Raw genomic sequence first — 27980 nt, forward strand, 5'->3', positions numbered from 1 at the left:
AAATATAGTAAACTCTATGGCCACTAACTAGCACCAACAAGAAAACATCTCAGCCCGTGTGTGTTCACTAGTATTTCACCGCTGGATCGTTTGTGTTTATTCGCCCCAAACAGCCAAAATACCAACTGTACATTAGATATAAGCTAACTAGCAACAGACACACCGAGCGTGTTTCTGTGTGACGGAACGCAAAGTGAATTTTAGACACGTTAAGGTCACATATAAGTCGATGCAAAGACGCAAATACTGCACCAGTTGAAAATGTTTTAACTTGAGCAAAGAAATTTGCATGAATCTCTTTATGAATCTGCTTCATACAAACAAACAGAGACTGGAGGGAAATAACAGAAAGAAGCAAAGTTTCTGGTGAGTTCAGCTGCTGCAGCTTCATGCAAAGTCTGAAAAAATGTAAAATATAAATTCCTCCCTTTTGGTTTCTGATTTCTTCCTCAAAGGAGAAAACAGGACAGGGGAAGGATTTAGGGAGCAGATATGTCACCGTAGCAGACAAAAAACATTTCAGTTGGACATTAAAGGATCAGATTTCACTGTTTATTCAGATTCCTGACTGTTGTCTTAAGACTCAGAATGATCAGACGGGACCTGAACTGCTCACTCTCACTTTCCTCGACGCTTAACGACACGTTACTGAACTGAACTGGAACTAAATGTTTCCAGCGAATGTAAAACAGGATTGTAAATTAGTTGCATATGAACAAACAAGTTTCCCAGTAGACACGACTGGTGTGTGTGTGTGTGTGTGTGTGTGTGTGTGTGTGTGTGTGTGTGTGTGTGTGTGTGTGGTATGACCTAAGTCACTTTCAGGGACACAAACCAGACAAAAACCAGTTAATTGGCGACAGCTTGTGCAACTTGTGACCCCAACTGGTGAAACAGTGATTTTTGGGTCAGTGGTGAAGGTTAGTGTTAGCCTCCAGGAAATGAATGTAAGTCTATGTAAATACCCCAAAAGTGACTTACGTAAACCTGTGTGTGTTTGTGTGTGTGTGTGTTTGTGTGTGTGTGTGTGTTTTGTCCGTCCATCACGTAGACCAGATGCTAATCGGCCGCCATCAGTGACCACTTCCTCCCTCTGCAGAGCTCTCAGCCAATAGGACGATAGACAGAGAGGAGATGGCCTCACATGTAAACACTGTACATCCTGTCACTCCCTCACACACACACACACACACACACACACACACACACACACTCTGCCGTCTCCTCCCAAACCTCAGGAGGACTCAGTCTGTCATTACTGACCCACATCACAGACCGACCTCGTCCCGTTCGCTCTGTTCAGCTGCTGCTGGATCCAAACCATCTAAAAAAAAAAAGGCTTTTTTCTCTTTCTCGACCACTTTTCTTTGACCTCAAGAAGAAATATGATGAGGTCAAAAAGTGAAAAAGACAACAGCGCTGTTATTGTGAGAGAATCTGAGCTGTGCTGTTTATTTCTGGTAGTAAAGGAGGAACTAAAGCACATTATAAGCAACATGTGGAGCAGCTGTACTCAAATACAGATCTTCAAGGTCCATTTAACAGATTTCCTCCTCATTAAAGGTCCAGTCTTATGTACATGAACAGCATTTCTATTAATATGAAGGGTGACGCCTTAAACTTGGACACAAAAGGTGTGATGCTGATAACACTGGTGTAAGTGAGTTCTAGATGTAGAAGATTTCAGCTGCTTCAGTTTTGTGGTTCTTCTTCATGTTCTTGGGGATAGTTTCCGTCAAAATGGGAAGTTTTACGTTAGCTTACCGCTCTTCACTGTGGTCACTGTTTCATCAGTGGTCCATCCACTCATCCTTAAATACAGTTTTCACTGTCAACCTTTGTTTTTATGTATCAGCTAGTTTTGAATAATCATCAGGTGGATTTATACTCCTCCAGACGTGTCGGACGGCGGATCAGCAGCGGTGGTTCACGGCCGTTTCCATCACTTTCTGACACCGATGAGCCTTAACAACAAAGACTATGAATGTCTTATCCCCGTATTTAAACTATATATCATGTCTCCCTTCCTGACTGTCGGCTTTTCACTGCCAGCCTTTGAATGTGGCCGTTCAGAACAACTTTAAACATAAACACACTTGATTTCCAACATGTTACACAGTTATGAGCAACCATAAAATCAACGATGCGTCACTCAGAAGTAGTCCGGGTCAGGTTGAAGTGAAACTTTGCTCCTCCTTAGGAGGAGAGAAGAGTTTAGAGCAGAGTTTCTTCACCTTTTCTGGCCTGTGAAAGCATGTTTAGAGGAGGCTGAGATCAGGACGCCAACCATGAAGTTCAACATCACTCAGTTTGGTTCAGACAGGAACTTTGTTTAAAACTCAAAAAACAAAAAAAAACTTTGAAAAAGCATTTTTTGGGGGTTTTACTTTTATGTTATTTTAAAAAAGAGCTCCAAACTGATTCCAATACGTGATATACAGTATGTATGTATATACGAGATACTGTATATGATGATATATTTAAAACCTATTGACTAAAATATTCATTGATGATCTTGATGACAACAAGACAACGAGAAAACTAAATAAAAAGGAAACAAACATTATGATGAGGATGTGCAGTTCTGTTTACAGTTTGATGTACGACAGAAGTTCTTTTAGAAATTCATCATGTAGAACAAAGTCTCAGTGCAGTGTGTGTGTGTGTGTGTGTGTGTGTGTGTGTGTGTGTGTGTGTGTGTGTGTGTGTGGACTCACCCCGTTCCTCAGCCAGACAGACGGGTCCTGCTTTGAGACCAGCTCAGAGGTCCGAACACCTTCTGAAAACAACAACAAAAATCAGGTTTTCATGACTGTGTCTCTTGTGTGTGGAGCAGAAAAAAAAGTTCAGGTTGAAACAAGAGAAAAAACATATAAAAGAGTTCCTGCCGGTGTCTGACTGTTTACCTGTCCCAGGTGTGTCTGTCAGCTCGTTGCTAGGAGACGATGACAGACAGCTCATGATCATGTATTCAGCATCTTCCACTGGAAACAAAACAAACACAGGATACAAACATCCATCAGCGTTCTGACTAATCAACCACAGTATTAATCACCAGGTGAGTGAAGTTAGTTCACACACTCACCTGAACAAGAACATTTACTCAGATACTTTGTTTCCATTTTATGCTACTTTAAACTCGTACTCGTACTCGAAATTTCACTACTAGGGGTGTGCTTGAATACAAATACATTATTCGGCAAAGCACAGATAGTGGGTTTTTTATGAATATTTGTTTCATACAAATAGAAAATTAAACCATGTTAAACACCAGAGTGCAGGTCGGTTACATCACTATCTCAGTGTCTCTCCTCTGCTCCGCTGTGACGTCTATCAGCAGGTTTGTGCTACATGACGCACATTTCCTAATTTGGACATCACTCCCAGAGTTGGAGGTGTTCCCCAGAGATAAAGCTGATCTACTGATACACGCTTCATGAACACTTATTGTAACACTTTAATTTTCTAAAATTAAAAGCCTAATAATAACAAAAACAGGGTTTTTAAGCCTCTTTCAACTTTTACTCAAATACAGATACAAATGATTTTGCTGCCTCAACAAATACAGATACAAATACAAACACTGGTCTCTCTGCACATCCCTAGTCGCTACATATGTGATGCTTATAGTCACATAATTGCTGCTTTAAACTTTATTTCACTAGTAGACGTGTAGATGGGTTGAGAAGGTTGAATCAATGAAGGTTAAATGTCAAAACATCAGGAGAAGTTTTAATATGAATGTTAATGTTTGGTATGTTGATAGGAAGGTTTGACTTATTATGGGATGAATGTATAACGCTGAACTGTTTTTCTGATTTTACAATATATTGGTTACAAGGTGACATGAAGTATTCAGACAGTGTGAATTTGAATTTAAAACTTATAACTTCAGAGGAAACTCATGAGCTAAGACACAGTTTCTATTAAGGCGTCTATTTTCTTTCTTTTTTTGACCAAATATGCGAATATATTAATCTTTTATTGAAACGAGTTCAGTCGTTTGCCTCATCATGTATCCTAAAGACATTTAGCTGATAATAAATGTCTCCATTTATCCCAAGAAGTTGTTATTATTTCTTTGGGAGAGCAGAGTAAACAGAGGTCACTGCTTTGCAAAGAACTTACGGTTATAAGACTGATGAATTGAACAAATTAAGAATTAAATTCAAGCTTTAATGTTTCCTCCAGACATTAAAACTTCCTTTATAAGAGGTGGTGCCCTGATTATATGAAGTTTTATCTTATTAAAGTAGTAATATTCCTACAACCATGTTGAACATCCAACATCAGAACAGCATAAATAACAAAAAGCAGAATATGTCCCATTTAAGCATGTTTTGATACTAATACTTTTTAATACTTATACTAATAATTACTAATACTACTTAGATAAACTTTTTAATGTAACTTGTGACAGAGTATTTTTACACTGTGGTATTGCTACTTTTACTAAGTAAAAGATCTGAGGACTTCCTCTATAACTGGTATTAGAAGTAGTATTAGTACTAGTATCATTGACAGTAACAGTATTAGTTGTAGTAGCAGTATTACCACTGGTAGTTGTAGTATTACCAGGAGTGTCTGGTGTTTGCAGCTTGGACAGCAGCTCTGAGATGGATTTCTTCTGAGCCTGAGCGATGTAACTCAAGTTCTCCGAGTCCAGAACAGACAGGAAGGACTGCAGGTCCCAGATCAGCTTGGCGAGCACTGGAGACAGAAAAAGACAGATTAATAACTGGACCAGTGGAGGAACGTAACTAAGTACATTTACTCAAGTACTGTACTTCAGTATAATTTTGAGGTACTTGTACTTTACTTGAGTATTTCCATGTGATGCTACTTTCTACATTTCAGAGGGAAATATTGTACTTTCTACTCCACTACATTTATTTGACAGCTTTAGTTACTTTTCAGATGAAGATTTGACACAATGGATAATATAACAAGCTTTTAAAATACAACACATTGTTAAAGATGAAACCAGTGGTTTCCAACCTTTTTGGCTTTTGACGTCTTACAAAAAGCAGTGTGTAGTCGGGGTCACATTTCACATGTCTATGAGTTGTTAACAGCTCCACCAAATAGTGATTTTTCCCTCTAAACTTCTCACATGCTTTCATTTCAATAAATGTTCAAATGATCCAATATTTCAGCAAAAATCAAAGATTAGAGAAAAAGTCCAAAAACTGAAAACAGATTTGTGTATCAGAACTTTGTTTTTTCTTCTTTCCTCTCCCATTAATCATCTCACGACCCCTCAGATTTATCTGCTGACCCTTTGGAGGGGCCCTACCCCTAGGTTGGGAACCACTGGCTTCACTATTAATAATCTAATGATGTCATATATAATAATATATCAGTCAGAGGGACCAAACCACTACTATTACTGCAAGACTTTAACTACATCAAGCTCATAATACTTATGTACTTTTACTGTAGTAGGATTTTTCATGCAGGACTTTTACTTGTAATGGAGTATCTTTACATTGTTGTATTGGTACTTTTACACATGTAAGAGATCTGAATATTTCTTCCTCCTCTGGGACACACAGACTCCTCACTTCTCACTACACAAGTATTTTTTCCCTTTTATGTAATCAAGTAAACAAACAGTAAATACAAATGAACAGAAAACAGATACACAGACTTTATCACAATCTCACAGTGAGTCATCGTTTAACTGACTGTTTGTTTGACTGTTGACAGTGAAGCAGAGCGATGAGTCACTCTCATATCTGTCACTATCATCGTCTCTATTTACACACACAGACTGTCTGTCTTTTCCTTTATGTCTTTAATGTTTAACAGTTGGACAATACTGTTCTCAACTTTCTTACCAATAAAACAAACAGTGACTGTAAATGCTAAAAGTTCTGCATGTTACAGTAAATACTGGCTGTTACGAGCATGCTGGCATACATGAAATATTCAGCATCTTAACACGTTAACCTGGGCACATTGACATGTTTTACAGCTTGATAACATGCTAACATAGCACATTAACATGTTTTACAGCTCATTAACATGCTAACAAAGACCCATTAACTTTTTTACAGCTTGTTAACATGCTAACACACATCAGCAAGTTAGCATGTGTAATATGTAATGTAAGGTATATATCTTGTCATAATTTGCATAGTTAGCAAGTTAGCATGCATGTTACAGTGACTGTTGGATTATTGACTTACTGACTTGCCAGCAAACAATTAGCATTCAGCATCTTAGCATACTAACATTTTGTATGTATTTATCACAGCGGCTTGTCAGCATGCTAACATGTTGAAATATACCATGTCACATTAAGCATTTTAGGTGTTTACATGCTAGCATGCTAAATATAGGTTGCATGTGTGCCAGATCTAATCTTTATTCCATGTCTTTATTAAAACAGGTTTTTGTAAGTGTTTCCTTTTTTCTTTTCTGTTAGATTACCGGAACCTTCATCAACTGTTTTTGTCATTTATTTTCTGTGAGTTTCATGAGTCACAGTAAAGATGGATGGGGGTTTAGTGTGTTGTCAGTTGTTTGTTGATTAAGACATGACAACTGTTGTGAAGTCAGTCTGTGTTTATGTGATGAATGAAGCTGTTGTCTCTTTGTCTCTCAGTGACTACTGACCCTTATTTGGCTTTAAGAGCATAAATCTCTGTATCCTGTGGTTGAATTGCACTTAGGTACATCTGAATGTCTGATTGGGACATTAAATTAAGCCCTGATGTTTTTGTTGGAGGAAAGTTTTATGAATCAGCAGCAGCTGACTGTTGCAGAAAACTAAAGTTCAGCCACAGTTCTTCTAATGTCCATTAGATGGTGCTGTGATGAAAGTCTGACTTTATTGAAGTGAATGGGAAAACCCCAAATTTCTAAATCAATACAAGAGATTATTTTCAGCAACAGATGATTACGGCAGTGCAAAATATTAAGACTTAAGTGTTGCAACACAGAAGCCTGTCTTATAACAGAACAGTTCGGGTTATTCATGCTGTTAATAAGTGAGTAAAATGCCTGAACACTGAGCTATTCAGGTAAAGTTCTCTCATCACAACTGTTGAGATGTTCTGACCTTCAGCCACTGATAAGGTGCTGGATGCTGCTAATGGTTAACACAGAATAAAGACTGTGTGTGTTGTTACATCACATCACAAAAACCTGATGTCACGTACGAAGACTGAGGAAACAGGAAGTCAGTTGATTTCATGTTGGCTAATAAGAAACAAGAGATGTCAGGTCAGAATACAAAGATATGTTTGAGGTCATTTAGAAACAGTGTCTCCATTACATAGTTTGTCTACCAAAGAGCATTGGCAAGTTTATTTTTTACAATGTATGTACTGTACACAAACCTCATTAGAGTCTCCTACAGAACCCCTTGAACCACCTAAAGGACCCCTAGACCCTCCTTCAGGACCACTAGAACCTCATAAAGAACCATTAGAATCTCCTAAAGGACCATTCACTAGAACCACCTTAAAAACATTTAAGAACTCTTCAATGACCACTAGAAACACCCAAACATTGAACTAAATTACCATTACCACCTCCTACAGGGCCACTAGAACCACCTACAGGAACCCTGGAACCTCCTGAATGACCACTAGAACCTCCCAGGGCCAGCCCTGACTATGTTAGTGCCTTAGGTGAGATTTTTGAATGGAGAGCCAAAAAAAGTGCAACAATAGTTCCTTCAGTCCTAGAATTTCAAAAATTAACTCACACTAAAATGAAGTGCCACAATGGTACCTCCAGCCCAGACAAAGCCCTCTCCCCCCGTCCTCCAGACAAAAAGGCAAGTGGGGGTCAAGGTGCCATTCAGTGAGTGTTTGGTGACATCGCCTGATGCAGTACATTAAGTTTGGTGGCTGTCGGGTGAAAACTGACTGACCAGTAAGGCTTTGAAGATCAAATCAGATGAAAACCCATGCAAGTTAATGGGGGAAAGAAAGGAAACTAGATACAAGGTGTACCTGCACATTGAATCAGAGTTTGACGTTTCAACCAACTACAGGTGTTCCTCAGTTCCTCCTTTGCCTGAGGAAGACCAGTAGGTTGAAATGTTACACATAAAGAAAAGGAAGCTCTGATTCAGTGTGCAGGTACTCCTTGTATCTAGTTTTTTTTGTATCCAGCACCTACCCCAATAAGGTTTTGTGGATGCTCACATGACTACTTTGTTTCACTGAAAAGGAAAGGGAAAATGTTAAGAAGGGGGAACAAGTGTGTATTTCCAAAAGCTGTAGAAAAGTAAGCTTACCTGTTGGTAAGAAAAAAACAAAAGAAAAACATGTCCCACTCATTTGGTGCCCTGTCCCTTGTTTGGCATCCTAGGCAACCACCTATGTGGTCTATGCCACAGGCCGCCCCAGGAACCTCCTAAAGGGATACTAGAATCTTCTTAAGGAGTAAAAGAGCCACCTACAGGACCATTAGAACCTCCTAAAGGACCCGTAAAACAATTAGAACCTTCTAAGGGACCAGTGAAACAAAGAATCATCTAAAGGAGCACTAACCACCAATAGGACCACCTAAAATCCCATCAGAACATCCTATAGGACCACTTATCATAAGCCCCTTTACTAAAAAAGACCTTGTCAATGACTCCTAGAACCACCTAAAAGAACCCTGGAACCACCTTATTGACCACTACAACCACTTAAAGAACCACTAGAACCACCTTTAGATTCTCTAAATAATGTGCAGATTATTATATTTCTTATTTTATAAGTAAGGAAAGAGCTCACATGATTTTGTAAGCCATGACTCTTGTAATGTAATTGTTATTTAATAAAACAGTTATTATTGGATTGTGTCTATAATTTCTATATTGTAATATTTGGCAGCAGTATATGGTATATGGTATATTGTATATTGCGATTATATCACAATATACCATGGCCATTCATGACATACTGCTTAAATATTCCTAATTTATAATAATAATGTGATTGACAGGAGACATGAGCCACAGAGAATGAATGAGCGATTGTATTGGTTAAAAAGTAAACAGAACTTCTATCAAAATGTCAACATTTTTTAATCTTGAAACTGTTTTTTTATTCTAATGTTTTCTGTTGCTATTTGGAACTGAACTGCAGTGACTCAGTGTGACAGGTTTGACTGAACTGATCTGAAAACACTCTGAATTATCATTGGAGGGAGGAGGAAATGTAAAAAATGCAGGGAAAAAAATCCTGCAAACAGACGGTGATTGTTGTGGAGCTCCATTCAGACAGACAGAGTGAGTCCATTCACACTCTGAGCTCAGTGGGAGGTGAAGGTTAAATGTTTCTGATTAACTCCTCTCTGCTGATTTTAAGGATCCTGCAGCTCTGCTTATCAGGCTGCTGCGGTTTTAAACGCAGAGCAGCACATATCTCAAACACCCACAACAACACATGACAGCAACAGTAAGACTCTGTCTGCTGAGAAAACATCTCACATACAAGAAGACCAGCGATGGAAGAAGCATTCAGATCCTTTACCAAAATACCAAAAGTACCAACAGAGCAATGTAAAAAATACTCCATTAGAAGTAAAAGTCCTGCATGAAAAATCTACTACAGTAAAAGTACATAAGTATTATGAGCTTGATGTAGTTAAAGTATTGCAGTAAAAGTACATAAGTATTATGAGCTTGATGTAGTTAAAGTATTGCAGTAAAAGTAGTGGTTTGGTCCCTCTGACTGATATATTATTATATATGACATCATTAGATTATTAATAGTGAAGCATCAGCGTTAGAGCAGCATGTTACTGTTGTAGCTGCTGGAGGTGGAGCTAGTTTACACTACTTTATATACAGTTAGCTAGTTTAGTCCAGTGGTTCCCAACCTAGGGGTCGGGGCCCCTCCAAAGGGTCAGCAGATAAATCTGAGGGGTTGTGAGATGATTAATGGGAGAGGAAAGAAGAAAAAACAAAGTTCTGATACACAAATCTGTTTTCAGCTTTTGGACTTTTTCTCTAATCTTTGATTTTTGCTGAAATATTGGATCATTTGAACATTTATTGAAATGAAAGCATGTGAGAAGTTTAGAGGGAAAAATCACTATTTGGTGGAGCTGTTAACAACTCATAGACATGTGAAATGTGACCCCGACTACACACTGCTTTTTGTAAGACGTCAAAAGCCAAAAAGGTTGGAAACCACTGGTTTCATCTTTAACAATGTGTTGTATTTTAAAAGCTTGTTATATTATCCATTGTGTTAAATCTTCATCTGAAAAGTAACTAAAGCTGTCAAATAAATGTAGTGGAGTAGGAAGTACAATATTTCCCTCTGAAATGTAGAAAGTAGCATCACATGGAAATACTCAAGTAAAGTACAAATATCTCAACACTGTACTGCAGTACTTGAGTAAACGTATTTATACATTCCAGGACTGAGAGAGTCATGTTAAGAAATAACATGTCTTCACACAGACAGACTGCTGCTGGACTGACGGAGAATTAAAGAAAAGAGTTTGTGTAACTGAACGCTGCTTATCTGAACATCAACATTACTTCCTGTCTCTGGCTTTGATGCTGCAGAACACACACACACACAAACACACACACACACACACATTTGAATTGCGAACAGATAAAGTCAGTCATTGAGTTCAGAATCACAACACAACAATAATCAACAGTTACAACATCAACAACAACAAAAACTAGAACAACTATAAAATCTGATCCCTTTTGCCGCTTTCACTGACTAAATTTTCAGCCTCGCTCGGTATTTATGTCTTTAACAGTTTTTTTCAATTAATCATTTGCTAAACTCTTCCAGAGACTGTCTGATCAAAGCTTCAGCAGTTCTGTCAAGCTTTTGATTTCTGCACATGTTCAGACGCTGTACACGGGTCTTTAGTAAGACACATAATTAAAAACATTAAAATGTAAGGAATGAATTACACAGTGCTTTTGTCATGTAAGCTGGAGTTGTTAGCATGTGTGGCTAACAAGCACAATACCTACAGTAGTAACTGCGTGCTGCTTCCAAGGCCAACGAGCATTTAATTAACCACCCACATCATTTTTTAACAGAACAAGTTATATTAAAAACTACTGAGTCAGTCCTAGATGATGCTATATCAGAGTTTAAGCTAATGTTAGCAGCTGCTCTTTATTGGATTTGGGGAAGTTTACACTCCAGCAACTTAATGTTACATTTCCCAAACACCCCAGTTTGTCCCAGAGGTGGAATAACTTAAAAACATCCATACAAATACTCAAATAACTGACTTCAGTATTTCCATGTGATGCTACTTTATACTTTCTACTCCACTACATTTATTTGACAGCTTTAGTTACTTTTCAGATCAATATTTTAAAAGTAAAACATATGATCAGTTTATAAAATATGCATTGATATAAATAAAATGATTCAAATTAGCTCTGCCTTGACAACATTAAATTGCTGTTTATGTATGCATAAATAAATCAACATGAATGAATATTCTGATAATATATAGATTATAAATTTAACAAAATATATCTAAATCGGTGCATTTCACATAATGAGTGTTTTTACTTTTGATACTTTAAGTATGTTACTATTTCCCAGAGCACAAGTTACTTATTTTTTCTCTGTAGCTCCTCTCAGGTTCACTATAGTACACATTTGATGTTTGACATTAAACATATAAACTTCAGAAATGATGAAAATATGAAACCGTTATTAAAAACGCACAATTAAAAACCAGAAATTATCCTTTAATTAACATTTTCGGGATATCAGGATATTTTCATCTGATAACAAACTGTTTGTTATTTGTTGTTTGATTCCTGCAATTTGTTGTATTTCAAACTTCTTTTAGAATTAAGATTTGCTAATTGTTGATGTTCATGCCAATAAAGCAGCTTTAAAATAAAATAAACTGCAGTGAGAGACAAAGAGAAAAGACCATCTTCCTCACAGTGTGACTGAAGTTAAAAAGTTGAGTGTGTGTTTCAGTGATTTGAGCTGCTTTACCATGAAAACCAAACCCTCAAATTAGCCGAAAGATGTGATTCGTCCATACCTCCCCAACTCTGTGTGTATGTGTACATGTATAACTATCTTTATGAGGACTGATGTGAGTTTTAGACTTGGGAGTGAGGAAATGTTTACAAAGTGAAGACATTAAGGCTGTTCTAGGGTTAAGTTTCAGGAGATGAGGTTAGGCCTTTAGTTGTGATGGTTGAGGTTATGGTAAGTGTTTAGGGAACGTATTATGCCAGTGATGGTCCTCACAATTATAGAAAGACAAACAAGTGTGTGTGTTGCAGGGTGTGGAGCAGCTTTTTCTTTCATCCTCTGGTTGGTAAATATAGGAGAGCAAAACATTTACATTACAGCTTTTTCCTCTAACTGGCTCAACTTCAAGAGTCCAATCAGCACTAACCAGTTACTAACCAGTTACTAACCAGTTACTAACCAGCAGTGATGGAAGAAGTAGAAGTACCAATACAGCAATGTAAGAATACTCCTTTACAAGTAAAAGTCCTGCATGAAAAATCCTACCACAGTAAAAGTACATAAGTATTATGAGCTTGATGTAGTTAAAGTATTGCAGTAAAAGTACATAAGTATTATGAGCTTGATGTAGTTAAAGTATTGCAGTAAAAGTACATAAGTATTATGAGCTTGATGTAGTTAAAGTATTGCAGTAAAAGTACATAAGTATTATGAGCTTGATGTAGTTAAAGTATTGCAGTAAAAGTAGTGGTTTGGTCCCTCTGACTGATATATTATTATATATGACATCATTAGATTATTAATAGTGAAGCATCAGTGTTAGAGCAGCATGTTACTGTTGTAGCTGCTGGAGGTGGAGCTAGTTTACACTACTTTATATACAGTTAGCTAGTTTAGTCCAGTGGTTCCCAACCTAGGGGTTGGGCCCCTCCAAAGGGTCAGCAAATAAATCTGAGGGGTGGTGAGATGATTAATGGGAGAGGAAAGAAGAAAAAACAAAGTTCTGATACACAAATCTGTTTTCGGTTTTTGGACTTTTTCTCTAATCTTTGATTTTTGCTGAAATATTGGATCATTTGAACATTTATTGAAATGAAAGCATGTGAGAAGTTTAGAGGGAAAAATCACTATTTGGTGGAGCTGTTAACAACTCATAGACATGTGAAATGTGACCCCGACTACACACTGCTTTTTGTAAGACGTCAAAAGACAAAAAGGTTGGAAACCACTGGTTTCATCTTTAACAATGTGTTGTATTGTATAAACAGTATTTGAGTAAATGTACTTAGTTTCTTTCCACCACTGCTAACCAGTATTTACTCTCTAGTTTAGTTCATGTATTATATTGTTTCTGTAGTTATTGAAGATAAAGTGACTAACAGAAGCTAACTGTATATTAAAGACTGACTGCTCTCAACTGTTAAGTTGAATCAACTTAAACCAAAGTTGTAATAAAGCAGAATTATCCTTCAAGTCATCGAGTCATAAAACTACAGATAACAGCAGTTAGTCAGAGTGTTGTAATGGCAGAAAAATGCTAAAATTGTCAGTGTGGAGACTTTATGCACTGAATGTAAACAGTCTATTAACCACAGTCTCCAGGGGGGCAGCAGGAGGAGGAAGCGAAGATGATGATGATGATGAGGAGGAGGAGAGGGAGGAAGGATGAGGGAGAAGGACAGACGACTGTTTCCGGTTGTTGTGCCGCTGCAGTTAACATACCATCAGAGTGATAAAGACTCCACATACAGCAGATGACTAAAAAAAACGCCCACATTGTCATAAAGCTTCTTCATTCCTGCTCTCCAGAGGAAGAACACTTTAAAATCTTCATGGCCTTCCCAAACTTTACATTTACTTCCACTAACCTCCACCCCCGAGACAAATACATGGCATGACATAATTTGAACTTAATTAGAAGACTAACTCCTGTTTACAACTGACTGAATATCTATCAGTCCTACAGCTGCTCCTCTACATCACTAAATGTGCAGGGTGAGTGTTTGGGGACCTCGTGACTCATCTAAAGGCTCAAATTTCCTGTGAAGAGATCGGCCGACTCACATTATGACTTGTTGTATCATGTTTTTTTTTTGGGAGAACAGTCTCAAATATGTTAACTCTGGGCTTCGGGGAATAATTATCTGCATTTTTCACAATTTTCTACACTGAACAATCAAAGGATTATTAAAGAACAGTACTTAGAAGACTCGTCTGATGGAATAATACAACCTGTCCCTCAGTTTTCTTTGTGCACTTTGATAAAAACACAACTTTACAACAAATGAGCTCAATATAGATATTAAAGTCTTCAAACTATATTTTGACAGTTGCCCACTTTGCCTGGTTTGTTCCAGTCTGGATCAGTACTGGTGAGAAGTTTCAGCCTTTGTCTTTATAACTGATCTAAGAATTTATGACCTCAACAAGTTTGGTTACAGTTTTGATGGATTTAGATGTTCAGCCGTTATTCTGAGAAGTTACTACAAACGTTATTTAGATGTTTTAACGTTATCAGTTGTAACAATTTCATATTTTTTAATATTGAGGTAAACTATAAATAAAACAGTAAATTTACATTCAGCTACAGTAAAAAACACATGTAAAATGTTTTCATGTGAAATAACGTTTTATGTAAAAAACGTAAAATTGTGCAATTTTATAAGTTATTTTGGAAGTGAAATGTCTCAAAAACTGCATGTGTGTGTTTATGAATCCATCATTTAACATTAATTTCAAATGTGATATTACATTCCAATTATTTTTTCACATGTGAAATATCTGAAAACCTGCCTACTGTTTATATAAACACGTGTCTATAATTGAATCACATCTGGAATATCTTAAACTCATATGCGCCTTTATCGTGTGAAATAGTCACATGTGAAATGTCCAAAAACCACGTGTCTGTATGTGAAATGTATTTCATGTGTTCTAAATCCATATTTGTGTTTTGTGAGTAAAATTTTTGTAACTATTGTAAGTTTTGTGAGAAAGAAGCCTTGTTGTTTTTATTGTTTTATCCCCTGGTGTAAAGACATTTTTCCTATAATCTTTCTATACATCTGTTGTGTCTCTATAGTCTCAGTATTAAAGTCATTACAGCAGACTTCTGTAGATGTGTATCAGAGTGAACACAGTACCTTTCTGTTTGTCCATGTCTGTTCTCTCAGTAGCTGCTGATCTTCAATCTCATAACTGCTGACGAGTCCAAAACATCAAACAACAGACAGTTTTCTCCTGTTTTCTCCTCAGTAGACCGTTTGTGTTGCTCTGTGTGAAGAAGTTTGAGCTCTGACAGTCGAGTCCGGCCTCCGTGTGACATAAACACATGAGGGAGGAGAAAGAGGACGGACCAACACACTCAGCCTGCAAAAACAACATCCTCACTGCTTCACATGTGTATTCAGTGCACATCTGCTGTATGTTCACACCAATGAAACAGCTCAAAGTATCAGTTTGGTGATATTCTATGATTTTCTTAATGTCAACAAACCTCATTAAAAGACCAAATCAACACTGCATTGATCCATCTTACAACTATTGTGTGTATATCCAACTTTTTTTAAGCAAAAATGACAAAAATTCTCTGGCAGCAGCTTCTCACATGTGAATATTTGCTAGTTTTACAGTTTTCCATGATAGTGAACTTATTATCTTTGTGTTTTCAACTGTTGGTCAGACAAAAAGTCATCTGATGCTTTATTTTTTTAAAGGTCCCGTAATTATACTCTAATTTCCAGAAATCTTCTGAGTAATTTGCAAGTATTTAAAGGCTCATTTTTCAGACATTTAACAGAGAGGGTGGTGCAATTTGGTACAAATGATAAGAAAGCAAAACAGAAAAAAGGGTTAGTTGTTAGTTGGTAAGTACCTATTTATCATATTTGGGTCCATATGTAGTTGTTAATAGACAGAAAGTACGTTTTCAGTGCGTATTTTTGTGTGTCAAACTACATATTAGCATATTACTGTAGGTTGTTTCTTAAAACGTCTATAATGAGCACTGAACCAGATTACATAACACTTTCAAAGAAATGTCCTCAGAATTAACAATTATACAGCAGCTAATTTAAGAAATTACTGAAAAAATCTAAAATGCTAATATTAAGTTTAGCACACAAAACTACACACTGAAAACTAAATATTTTCAGACAGTTATAGAATATCAAGAGTCTAATTCATTAAGATTTTTTGCAGTATGAACCCAAATAAAATAAGCAGGTACTTACCAACTAAACCAACATAATGCTTTTCTGTTTTTTTTGTTTTTTTTTTAATAATTTGTACTAAAAATGAATCGTTAAATACCTGCAAATTACGCAGAACATTTTCAGGAAATTAGTGTAAAACAAAGTGTTACCAGTTTAACTCTAGCTTCAGGGAATAATGATCAACTTTTTTTTTTTTTAACCATTTACTGACATTTTATAAAATGAACAATCAATATATTATTAAAGAAAATTATCGATAATGAAGATAATTGTTGGTGTTATAGATATTTGCGTCACACAATTTTGATTGATTTAGATGTTCTGTCATTATTCTGATGAGTTACAACAAGTGAAAACTTTGGACAGAAGTTTAGAAGTGTTTAACATAACAATTACATATTTTATCATATTGAGATAATGCCAACATATACCATATAAACTACAAATAAAACACTAAATCTTACACACTGGTCCTTTAAAGAAACTGTACCCTTTCCCTTCCTTTGGCCTACAAACCACATGTTTTTTGTGGTAGTTGTATTTTTCTTACTTTGTATAGATATTTGTTTTTTTCTCTTATTCTTTGATTATCAGGCACCGCAACTTGGCAATAAATCTGATTGTGATTTAAGGATTTTAACAAGATAATTGAACTTTTTTTTATGGAAAAACCACATCAGACACAGATTATTACCCAAAGCAGAATATTTTATATCCATCTTGTCTCCATACAGTCCACTGGGTGGCGGTAGCCTCCTCGAAGTCTCGCGGTGTTTCCGCTTTTATCGACGGAGAGGAAGAATCGCGGAAGAGGAGAAAGCTTTCCTGACGGCTCAGCAGGCTAACAAGCTAACAAAGATAATTATCTGTTTAACAGCCAGTTTTATCTCGTTTACAGGCCAGATAGACACCCGGACCGAAGGTAAACTACAGTGTTTTTGACGGACTCTACCCGTCTGGTTCGGTATTTGATGGTTTTTGTTGTGGCCTCCTGATGTTAGCTTGATAGGTTGATAGCAAGGCGTAGACAGAACTGCAGCTGTTAGCCGGTTAGCTGCACCGCTAAGCTAACAGCAGGAATTCAGAGGTTTTCTCAGAGAGGGAAGTCAGCTGATTATGTTCAATACTTCTGCTAAAGATGGCTGTTCTTACCCTGCGTGACTGTCACGGTGGTTAATTATACATGCTAACGCTGAGCTGAGTGTTAGCCGAGCAGCTGCTTCCTTTTGTTTGTTGCTCAGTTCAGTTGTTTCTGTTCAGATTCAGATCAGACTCTTGCTGGTTTTAAACTCACTTTTCTCTTCCTCACAGTATCAAGATGACAGCCGCACCTTACAACTACTCCTACATCTTCAAATACATCATCATCGGTGAGATTTAAAGCCTGAAGGACGAAACACACAAATATCTCAAACACAGTGCTGGAAGAAGTATTCAGATCTTTTTATTTAAGTGAAAGTACCAATACAGCAAAGTAAAAATACTCCATTTCAAGTAAAAGTCTACTATAGTGAAAGTACATAAGTACTATCAGCTGGATGTAGTTAAAGTATTGCTGTAAAAGTAGTGGTTCATCATTTCCTCAATTAATTGGTTAGTAGTTTGGTTCATAAAATGTTGATCAATTTCCCAAGATGACGTCCTCAAATGTCTTGTTTTTTCCACAAAGATATTCAGTTTACTGTCATAGAGACTAAAGAAACCAGAGAATATTCACATTTAAGAAGCTGGAGTAGATTTTTTTTTTTTGCTTAAAAATCACTGAAATGTTAAGTTGATTATTAAAACAGCAGCAGATTAATTTTCTTTCAGTTGACTTTTCCAATTGTGTTTTCTCTCTCTGCAGGTGATATGGGAGTAGGGAAGTCTTGTCTGCTGCACCAGTTCACAGAGAAGAAATGTGAGTCTTTTCAACTTCTCCTCATCCTCCTCTTCTTCGCCTCATCTCTTTCACTTCCTCTCATCATTCTCTACTTCATTCCTTGTCCTTTTTTATGCTCGTCCTCTTAGTCGTTCTATTGTGACGGCTCTGTTCCTTCACCTCTATCTCCATCTTCCTCTCACCTGGTGTCAATGCACGTGTTTAATGTTTGCACACGTGGGACTGCACTCTTTTTGAAGTCACCGGTCGTAAGTCGAGTTTTCCATCCAAATGTGGCACAAATTTTTAGCAGAATTTCCAGAAAATCAGATAAAGAAAAAGCAGATTCACGCTTGTTTCCATCCGCTACCGTTCTAACTTCTCAGGGCTAATGGTGATGTCTTAAGATGTCTTGTTTTTTCCAACCAACAGTCCAAAATCCAAACATATTCAGTTTACTATTATGTACGACACATAAAAGCCTCAAATCTTCACATTTAAGAAGCTGCAACCAGCAAATATTTGGATGTATCGGTTAAAAACTGACTAAAACGATTATTTGTATTGTATTTTATTTATTAGAACAACGCCTAATACAACTTTCTAAAGCTAGAGGTGACGCCCTTTAAATGTCTTGTTTTGTCAACAGACATACGTTCAGTTTACTGTGACGTTAAAACAAGGAAAAGAAAAGAAAAATTCTCACGTTAAAGAATCTGGAGGCATTTTACTCGAAAAACTGACTTCAGTGATTCATCGATAATTAAAAAGGTTGCAGATATATTTTCTGTCGATCCAGTAATCTATGAACCGACTAATCGTTGCAGCTCTAATGATGATGATGTGTGTTCTGTGTGTGCAGTCATGGCGGACTGCCCTCACACCATCGGGGTGGAGTTTGGGACGAGGATCATGGAGGTCCACGGTCAGAAGGTGAAGCTGCAGATCTGGGACACTGCCGGTCAGGAACGGTTCAGGGCCGTCACCAGGTCCTACTACAGAGGGGCCGCCGGGGCCCTCATGGTCTATGACATCACCAGGTACTGGACTGGGAGAGGTGGGGGTGCAGGGGGGGGGTGGTCATCCCCAGGAGCTTCCTGTTCCTTTAACTAAACCAAAATGGCCTGCTGTGATCTGAGAGAGTCACATTCGGCACATTTCTGGTTTCTGGAATTTAACGGTGGAAACGTGATTTTCATGGTAGTTTGATCTTGTGAAGAATAACTTTTTTTATTCTTGTGTCGCTCTCTTTGTGTGTTTGTGTGCAGGAGAAGCACTTATAACCACTTGAGCAGCTGGTTGACTGATGCCAGAAATCTGACCAACCCAAACACAGTGAGTTTTCACACACACACACACACACACACACACACACACACACACACACACACACACACACAAGAAAACATGGCTCCCAAAAGAGGAACGACTGTGGAGGAACTGCTGGAGAAGCAGAGCTGCACTTCCTCTCACGGCGAACCAAGAAATCCAACCTGTACATTTAGGAATAAACATCGACAATTTGAAAGCAGTTCAAATAATGAAACATCACAAATTGTTCTTGTTCTCGCCATAATTATACAGTGACCACTAAGGACAAAAGCACAAACAAACAAATGCTACCAAAAGAACTGATAAGCTGGAAATGCTCCTGTATGTGTTTTACTATTTATAGCATTTCTCTTAATGTTTGTGCTTCATTTGTGTGTGTGTGTGTGTGTGTGTTTTAGATTTGTTCACAGTATCATCACACAGCACAAGTCTCCTACATTAACATACTGTATATCTGCTTGAAGCTGTAATGCAGACTGCAGCCACAGGGTGGTGCCATTTCACCACAGTGAGTCTAAACTTTCTAGTCCAGCCTGGTATAGTGTTTCTTGTATATGTGTGTGTTTGTGCAGGTGATCATTCTGATTGGTAACAAGGCCGACCTGGAAGCTCAGAGAGACGTGACGTATGAGGAGGCCAAACAGTTTGCTGAAGAGAATGGTGAGAAGTCTTTAAAGGGGCCATATTATGCTTTTTCTGGTTTTGTTATTTACATATTTACTTCTGTTTTTTTTACCGCTGTGATGTTGGATATCTATGTTAAACTTGGTAAAAGTTCCAAAACTTGAGGTTAACGTATGTAGAAATGCTCCGTAAGGGTTTTCCATGTTTCGGATTGGATTTCGGCTCCAACATGTATGGATGGATTTGAGAAGTTCACATTTGGAGTAAAGAAGGACAAAAAGAAGTGAAATCCTGCTACTATAGTTTGTTTACGTAGCCTCCGGAGCCGGAGGAAGCTTCCTGAAGCTGACCAATCAGAACAGAGTGGGCTCATCAGGAGGCGGGGCCTTAAAGAGACAGGAGCTAAAACGGCCTGTTTCAGACAGAGGCTGAACTGAGGGGCTGCTGAAAGGACCAGTAGAAGATAAATAAGGAGTTTTTTTTACTTGAATCATGCAAAGATATTCCAGTAGAGCCCCAGAATATAAATATAGACCCAGAAATGTGCAGAATATGTCCTCTTTAAAAGCTGGTATTCAAATAATGGCAGGGTCTCAAATAATTGTGTGGGCGTGGCCAACATGCACAAATAAATGCCAGGAACATAAACACTGGAGGAGGAGGAATTACCTGTAACCTTCTACAGCAGCTCACATAGTAATTTTAGTTTGATTTCCACAGCACTAATTCCATTAGCACGACTACATTTATGTTATGCTCAGTTTCTATTTTAATAGAAATCATGTTTTCATGTTGTAATTAATTCCAGTCATTTCACCTTTGCTGTACTCCTGATTGATGTTAAGCTAATGTCAGCAAAACTCAACACTTCCTGATGGCTTTTGTTACATTATAAGCCTACAGTACTTATAAGGGGAAGGCTGCGTGACTTTTGATGTGAAATTTCTGGAGAAAGTGTTGAGTTTCATTCATGGTAGCTGAACTTTGTTCTGGGAAAAAGGCAAAGTGGAAAGCTTGACATGACTGTTGAAATAGAAATTATACTGAATTTATCACGACAACAGGTCAACTGCTGAGTTTGTGTTAACAGGGAAAATTAGAAATAAAGGCCTGGAAACTATCTCAGAATTTACTGTACATCTTAAGCTGAATATAAGACAACGGATTGACTGACTGGTTTTGATCTCTGCTTCTGTTGTTGATCAGGTTTGCTGTTTCTAGAGGCCAGTGCCAAGACGTAAGTACACACACACACACACACACACACACACACACACACACACACACACACACACACACACACTCTTATCTTCCCAAAGGTGTTAGAGGTCAGGACTCTCTGCAGGCCAGTCAAGTTCTTCCACTCCAAACTGGGAACACCATTAGCACAAAGTTAAAGGAACACTATTGTCTAAAATATCATTGTATGCTTTGCAAACTAGTGGACAGTATATTTTTCTATAGATTGCAATTGGAGAGAACAACAAATTAAGGTTTCAATTTAAACTTGTTTTCTGAGCATATGACAATAAAGCTTTGAATCTTGAATCTATAAGACCTTTTTCATGTTATTTTTATGATTTGTTTATTTGTGTTTTGATTATTTTTGCTCCCTCTCTCCATCCTCTAGAGGGGAGAATGTGGAAGAGGCCTTCCTTGAGGCGGCAAAGAGGATTTACCAGAACATCCAGGACGGCAGTCTGGACCTGAATGCTGCTGAGTCGGGAGTTCAGCATAAACCGTCGGCGCCGCAGGGAGGCCGCCTCAACGCCGACAGCCAGCCGGCCAAAGAAGGCTGCAGCTGCTAACCACAGACAGAAACTACAGACCCGACAGACAGACGGACGGACAGAGACACAGACAGATTCACAGAGAACCCCTCTCCACCCAGCAGTAAAATGCTTCTTCTATCCAGAGTGTGTCGAACAGGATTTAGCTGGATTACATCGAATTATTGCAGTGATCCAGTCCAACCACCTGTAGTCAAATCCAGACCTCAGTTCAGTCTGGATCCCTACAGCCAGAACCAACCATCCTCAACCATTAAGTGGGTAAATAAGGACACCCTCAGATACACCCAAAACCCACAACTATCCAAACGTCTGTGGTCTCATTCCACTCACTTTGGCAAAATCCAGACCGCCTTCAGCCTACATCCTGGCGCACTTAACCCAAACTAGGCCAATCCGGACCATTCTCAACCCATAATAGGACAGCCCTTTTTCCAAGACTTGACTTCCCTCAGGACCCTGTCCAAATCTGCAGCACTGTTGGCCTGACTCAAGCAACAACTTTTTAAATTTTTAAAAACTTAATCCCGAAAGTGAAACACCCACATGTCCCCAGAGACAAATTAAGATGCAAGGTCCAATTTGGGCCAACCTACAGCCCAAATCTGGACTACACCAAATTCGGTTCACCCCAGTTCCAAATCTGGACCTTGCAATGGACAGATACAGAGCCCAACAGTCAATGTTTTCAGCCCACATTCAGGCATTCCTGGCCAAATCTAGGCCAATCCAGACTGCTCCAGCCGCTTTAACAAGACTAAAGTATCCTCAGACCTTGTTTCTCCATACCTGTGGCGCTATTGGCCTGATTGAAGAAACACTAGCCTCAAATTTGGACAACCCATGTGCAAAACACCCATGTGCAAAAGGCCAAATAAAGATACAAGGCTCATAAGCATAAGCTCAATCTGGACTGTGCTTGGTCTGATTCAAGACCACCTTCATCCCAGATCATGGCATGTCCCAGAAGTGAAGCATTATAAGACCAGAATCGGACAGGCCCAAGCCCAGCACCGGAAATCCCCTTTTTAAAGACTGGACTAATCTCTTGACCCTTTCCTTGCCCACTCTGTAGCGTGATCATCCTGACACAAGCAAGGTGGTCTATATTTTGGACTACCCTCATTCCAAACACCCATGCCCCAAGAGACAAATAAAGATACAAGGCTCAAATTCGGACCAATGTGCAGCCCAAATCTGGATTACACTACTAATTTGGATCATCCTTGTTCTAAATCTGGACCAGGACAGATGGACAGATCCAGAGCCCACATTTGGGCTTACTGGCCCCAAACTGAGGCCAATCCAGACTGTTGTAAACCCAGAGAAGAACAGCTTTTAGCACTTCACCAAGACAACCCTTTTCTCAAGATTGGACTACCTTTGAGATCCTGTCTCTTCCAAGTCTGTAGCTCTGTTGGTGCGACTTGAGCAAGAACTGTTTAAATTTGGGTCTACCCTAATACCGATTGCGAAACACCCACACATCCCTAGAGAAAAATAAAAATATGGCACAGTTTCGGACCAACCTACAGCCTAAATATCCACTACACTTCACAAAATTCACATCAACCTAGCTCCAAATCTGTCGGCCTGACTTAAGCAAGGGTAGACCACATTCGGAGCTACCCTCCCTCGTCCCAGATGCGATACACCAGTTTCCCTAGAGACAAATAAAAGATACAAGGCTCAATGTCAAACTAATCTATAGGCCACATCTGGACTATACTTCGCCAAAATACAGACCATGCTTGTTCCAAATCAGGACATCCAGAGCCTCAATTCAGCTGGTCTGCCCTTGGTCCAAATTAAGGACCACTTTGTATCAGATCTCCAAATCTAGACCTTATGGTCCAGTTTAGACTAACCTCTGCTATGAATCTAGATCGTCCTTGCCACCAATTCTGACACACACTCTTTGATTTTGTATTTATATTCCTACACGTCCTACATCTGACCCCCCCACCCCACCCACCCCTTCGCCTCAGGAAACCTGTCGTTCATTCATTCTTTTCATCACAGAAAACATCTCTTCCTCTGCTCCAGTTCGTGTCAGCTCCTCGTTTTACTCCTTGTTTATTTGTTCCTTTAGTGGTTGTAGGTGGATCGCAAACTCATTGCATTTACACCATGTTGTTCATGTGGGTTCAGACAAAGCATTTACGCTGTTGTTGATGTGGATTGGAGACTCTGAAACTTGGCAACTGTTAAAACTGTTGTTTGTGTGGCTGAATGTGTCTCAGAGGAGGTCTGGAGACATTTCACCTGTATTCAGACCTGGAGCTGATGATGTAAATTTACTGGTGTTTGACTTTAGTCCAGTCATCTCAAATGCAGGTTAAAGGGGCACTCCACTGAAGATCAGTTTACTCATCACGGTTAATACTACTAAGCCTCTGATAATAGTTCTATAACAGCGTCTTAAGTCTGCAGGAATAACCCCAAGAATGTAATTTGGCTTGGGCTCAAAGTCTATCTGTAACAGGGGGTTTAGAGTTTGAAAGACGTTGGCCTTCATCAGACAGGGTGAGCATAACAAAAGCGATTATTGAGTTGATTTATGAAAATTGCAGGATTCAGGGTTTTGGAGCTTGGCCCTTACTAGGGGCTAAAAGTCAGGAAATCTCTGCTTCTGCTGCTTTACTTTATAGGAGTGCAATATTCGAAGCCTTAATATGCTTCAAATTAACTAATTCATATGATGTTTCATCCGGCTATGTCTAAATCCCTGGAGTACCCCTTTAACCTAATGTACCCCTAATCTGAGGAATAGCTGAACCTGACAAGCATTAATTATTTTTCCAAAATAGGATAATTCGATAGTCTCAAAGGGACCCAAGGACAGTCGGACACTGTCTGGTCTGATCATTTATCAGGAACTGAGCGCATCCTTGAAAACCTCTAACACACTCACATTGATAGACAGGATCCCGAAACCCACCATCCCCACAACTCAACACTTTTTTAAAAGTCTAAACTATTTTAATTTCTCCATTGAAGGCAACATCAATAGTTATTGATAGTTCTGTGGAGAGATGAAGCAAAGATTGATGGAGATGATGAAGAAAACAAAATTTGACTTACCTGGACTGGATCTCACTAGTGGTCCCTCAGTGGATCTCAAGTTCAGGATAGATTTTTAATAATTTTTTTCTTTTTCTTATTCACATTATTTTTTAAATATGGTTTCCAAATATATATATAGACGGTATATTTTCAATGTCACAGCTCCCCTTAGTGGTAACTGATGTGAATTTAGAGGAAGAAAAATGGCATGAATGGAAGCAAAATGGATTCTTTTTAATTTATTACTGCCTGATTTTGTTTTATGTTTTTGTTTTTTTTACATTAGTCTGAGATTACACTTAACGTGAATGCATTACTCTGGTTTATTGTAGAAACTAAACTAATCATTGGTTAGTTCTGCGAAAGGTAGGGGCATAAAAATATCTTAAAGGTGCAAGATGTAAGAATTTTAGTTTGAAACATTCAAAATGAAATAACAGTTTTGACGGTTGGTCAAAGATTTCTATGTATTGTGTTGCAGAGATATCTACTGAAGTTAGCATGCTAACCAGCTAGCCCCGGCCCATCCGGTCTTGTAATACCACTTAGTACCTCAAGAGACGATAGTGAGTCACTGTAGTGTCCAGTCTGCCCGCAGTCCAAGATGAGAGGAAGAAGTAGCAGCACGTCGTCTTCTAGCTTTGATATATTCACACAAACGTTAGCTCAACGTTAGCACTGAACTGATATTTCTATCATACTTAGTCAAAGTCCTAGATACCTATTTGCTAGCTAACAGAGCACTAGCGTAGCGTAACATAACAGACGCCCAAACTTTCTGGTGATATGCTGCCTCCAATTGTTTTGGAGTGTGAAGTATGAATTCAACAGTTCTTACATATTGCACCTTTAAAGGAACTCTGACATTGTTTAAAACTATGCCCTCCAACAAAAGTTACTCTTCCTTTAACTGTGATTCAGTTTAAGTCAAAATGCTCGAGCCTTGATATCCTGAAGTGCGTCAAAGTTTCCTCTGACTGTAACTCATCAGCTGCATTTTAAATATAAAACAGTATCATGGTGTGTAGAATGAGACCTCTGCGTTATATGAACCACTTCTCTCAAACTAACTGCGGCAGTCAGTAAAAATTTTAAAATCATTCCAGCGTTAACTTCAGAACACAAACTCCTGCAAAAATGTAGCTTAACTTTATTTTACACTTTTGAAAATAGTTAAAAACTGCATTAATTTATATTTGGTCAGTAGGAGAAAGAAAAACATGAGAACAGATAAACCGGATGTATGATGTGTAATGTTTGACATCACTTAGTGAATTCATGCAGTGTCACCATAAAAGAAATATTGATTATTGCAGCCTTAACTTGATATCATTCTGCTCTCTGATGAATGAAAGTCAGATTCACACTAAACAGATCAGTCGGTGTCTCAAGCAGCGAAAACACACCGAAAAAAAAAAGGAGACAATGCTGCTTAAAGGTGCAGCATGTCGGGTTTAGTGGCATCTAGTGGTGAAGCTGCAGATTGCAACCAACTGAATACCAGAATACTAGAGCCGGTGTTTAGTTTGTCCGCTCTGGGCTACCGTAGAAACATGGCGGCCTCCTCCCTCTGTAGATATAAAGGCTCATTCTAAGGTAACGAAAACACGATTCTTATTTACACTAATCAAAACATACTTATGCATATTCCATTTCTGCTAGATGCCGCTAAATTCTACACACTGATCCTTTAAAATACTACGATAAGATTTTTGTGATATAAAATCAAAAACCTGAGAAATGTTTCAGCTTCTCGTTACAAAATCCCCAGAAGCCGCAAATTACTGTAATGAATTGTTTAAGTTTAAATTAGTTTAACTTATTAGATAAGAAATACAGATTCAAATTCACCTTCAATCAGTTGGTAAATTTAAAATTATATGTACTGTACCACATTTATCATTCCTTTTTTTCCATGTCAGGAAAACGAGGAAATGTTGAGAGAAAAATAAGAAATCTGTAAACGATTAAACTTCTGTTTGCACCGAGAAAATATGAAACATAACCAAAAAGTAAAACAGGAGCCAGTGAGAGGTGTTTATGCCTGAAATGTTAAATTTATGAGAGTTGAAGTTTGTCAAAAGTGTAAATTCTGACTTTTAAGTCGCTGCTGTTCTGTCCTGCTCGCTTCCATCTCCCCCCCCCCCCCCGTCCTCTGTGATCCCACGGTTCAGATTCTGGTCTGGTTGGCGAGTCTCTCCGAGACCCTCGTGTACATATCCAGTCAAAAACGGAAGTATTTTGAATTTAAAAAAAAAAAAACAAGTTTAACCTGCTGTTTGTGCGTTCAGATGTGTCACTCTGGAATCTGTCCACATCTGTCTGGACAGGGAAAGATCAGAGCTGCTTTTACTCTTCGTTGTCCTCTGATTGGTGGACAGCAGCCTTCTTCAACTGTGATGCTTGATTTATGAATGAAGCCCCCCCCTCCTCTCCCTCACTGTAAAAAAAAAAAAAAAAAACTACACATCTGACTCCAAAAAAACATCCTGTTGCTTCTTTTCAACACTTATTAACCTGCACGCTGCGTTGGCTGGAAAAGATTTGTTTCCTCGACACTCGTGTGTTTTTTTTTGTTTTTTTTTTTTTTTAAACTTTACTCGGAAAGATTTCAACAACTTTCCAGGGACCAAAAGGTCACAAAAGTCAACAAGAATTCACTGGATTTCAAAAGGAAAACCTGTAGTTAAAAGTTTTTGTTGTGACCGCCGCCTTAAGCTTCCCTCGCCAAAGGAAAAACACACACAAGCATCTAGTTTAAAAAAAAAAAAAAAAAAAATACTCACAAATGTATAAAAGTGCAAACAAAGGAGAGACAGCAGGTGGCAGCGTTGTCGCAGTGTAAACGCCTTCTAACGGAAAAATACCCATGAAATTCACCGTTTTTTGTTACAGCGTCCACAAATCTTCAAATCTGACAGAAGCAACAAAAGTGTTTTTTTTTAAAAGGACCTTTTTAAATAAACGTTGCAGCTAAATAAAAACAATCAATGATAAATGCTTGTAAAAAGAAACCAGTGCCGTTTAGTTCTGACAAGTTTTTAATCATTCAATTTGTGCTAAATAGCAAAAAAAACTGCATTTTTACTGGTCGTACTGGTCGTACTGGTCAGACGCTGCGATCAGGCTGAAAAGACGTAACTTTCAGGTT

General features: G+C 38.3%; 3 protein-coding genes across 4 annotated transcripts in view; 1 reads left to right on the forward strand and 2 right to left on the reverse strand.

Moving 5' to 3' along the window:
* Positions 1-15415, reverse strand: part of si:dkey-220o5.5 (actin filament-associated protein 1-like 2) — a 28912-nt gene extending 13497 nt beyond the window's left edge. The window contains exons 1-4 of one of the 2 annotated variants that reach the window (XM_044334035.1): positions 15086-15415; positions 4576-4710; positions 2907-2984; positions 2718-2779 (exon numbers count right to left, since the gene is read on the reverse strand). In XM_044334035.1, the coding sequence (XP_044189970.1) occupies positions 2718-2779; positions 2907-2984; positions 4576-4710; positions 15086-15101 (291 nt within the window). In that variant the 5' untranslated portion in view covers positions 15102-15415. Of the gene's footprint in view, positions 1-2717; positions 2780-2906; positions 2985-4554; positions 4711-15085 lie in introns of both variants that reach the window. The other variant, XM_044334025.1, reaches the window with a different exon arrangement.
* LOC122968417 (putative leucine-rich repeat-containing protein DDB_G0290503) overlaps positions 1-27980 on the reverse strand; it is a 635740-nt gene that overhangs the window by 365218 nt on the left and 242542 nt on the right. The window lies entirely within an intron of this gene.
* Positions 16928-27813, forward strand: LOC122968949 (ras-related protein Rab-14-like). Its single transcript, XM_044334499.1, has 8 exons — positions 16928-17078; positions 17468-17526; positions 18003-18056; positions 18880-19057; positions 19286-19352; positions 19922-20009; positions 21180-21210; positions 21604-27813. The coding sequence occupies exons 2-8, from the start codon at positions 17475-17477 to the stop codon at positions 21779-21781; spliced, it is 648 nt and encodes a 215-aa protein (XP_044190434.1). The 5' UTR covers positions 16928-17078; positions 17468-17474; the 3' UTR covers positions 21782-27813.

Source organism: Thunnus albacares, chromosome 2 (genome assembly GCF_914725855.1).
Source record: "Thunnus albacares chromosome 2, fThuAlb1.1, whole genome shotgun sequence".
Classification (NCBI taxonomy): Eukaryota; Metazoa; Chordata; class Actinopteri; order Scombriformes; family Scombridae; genus Thunnus; species Thunnus albacares.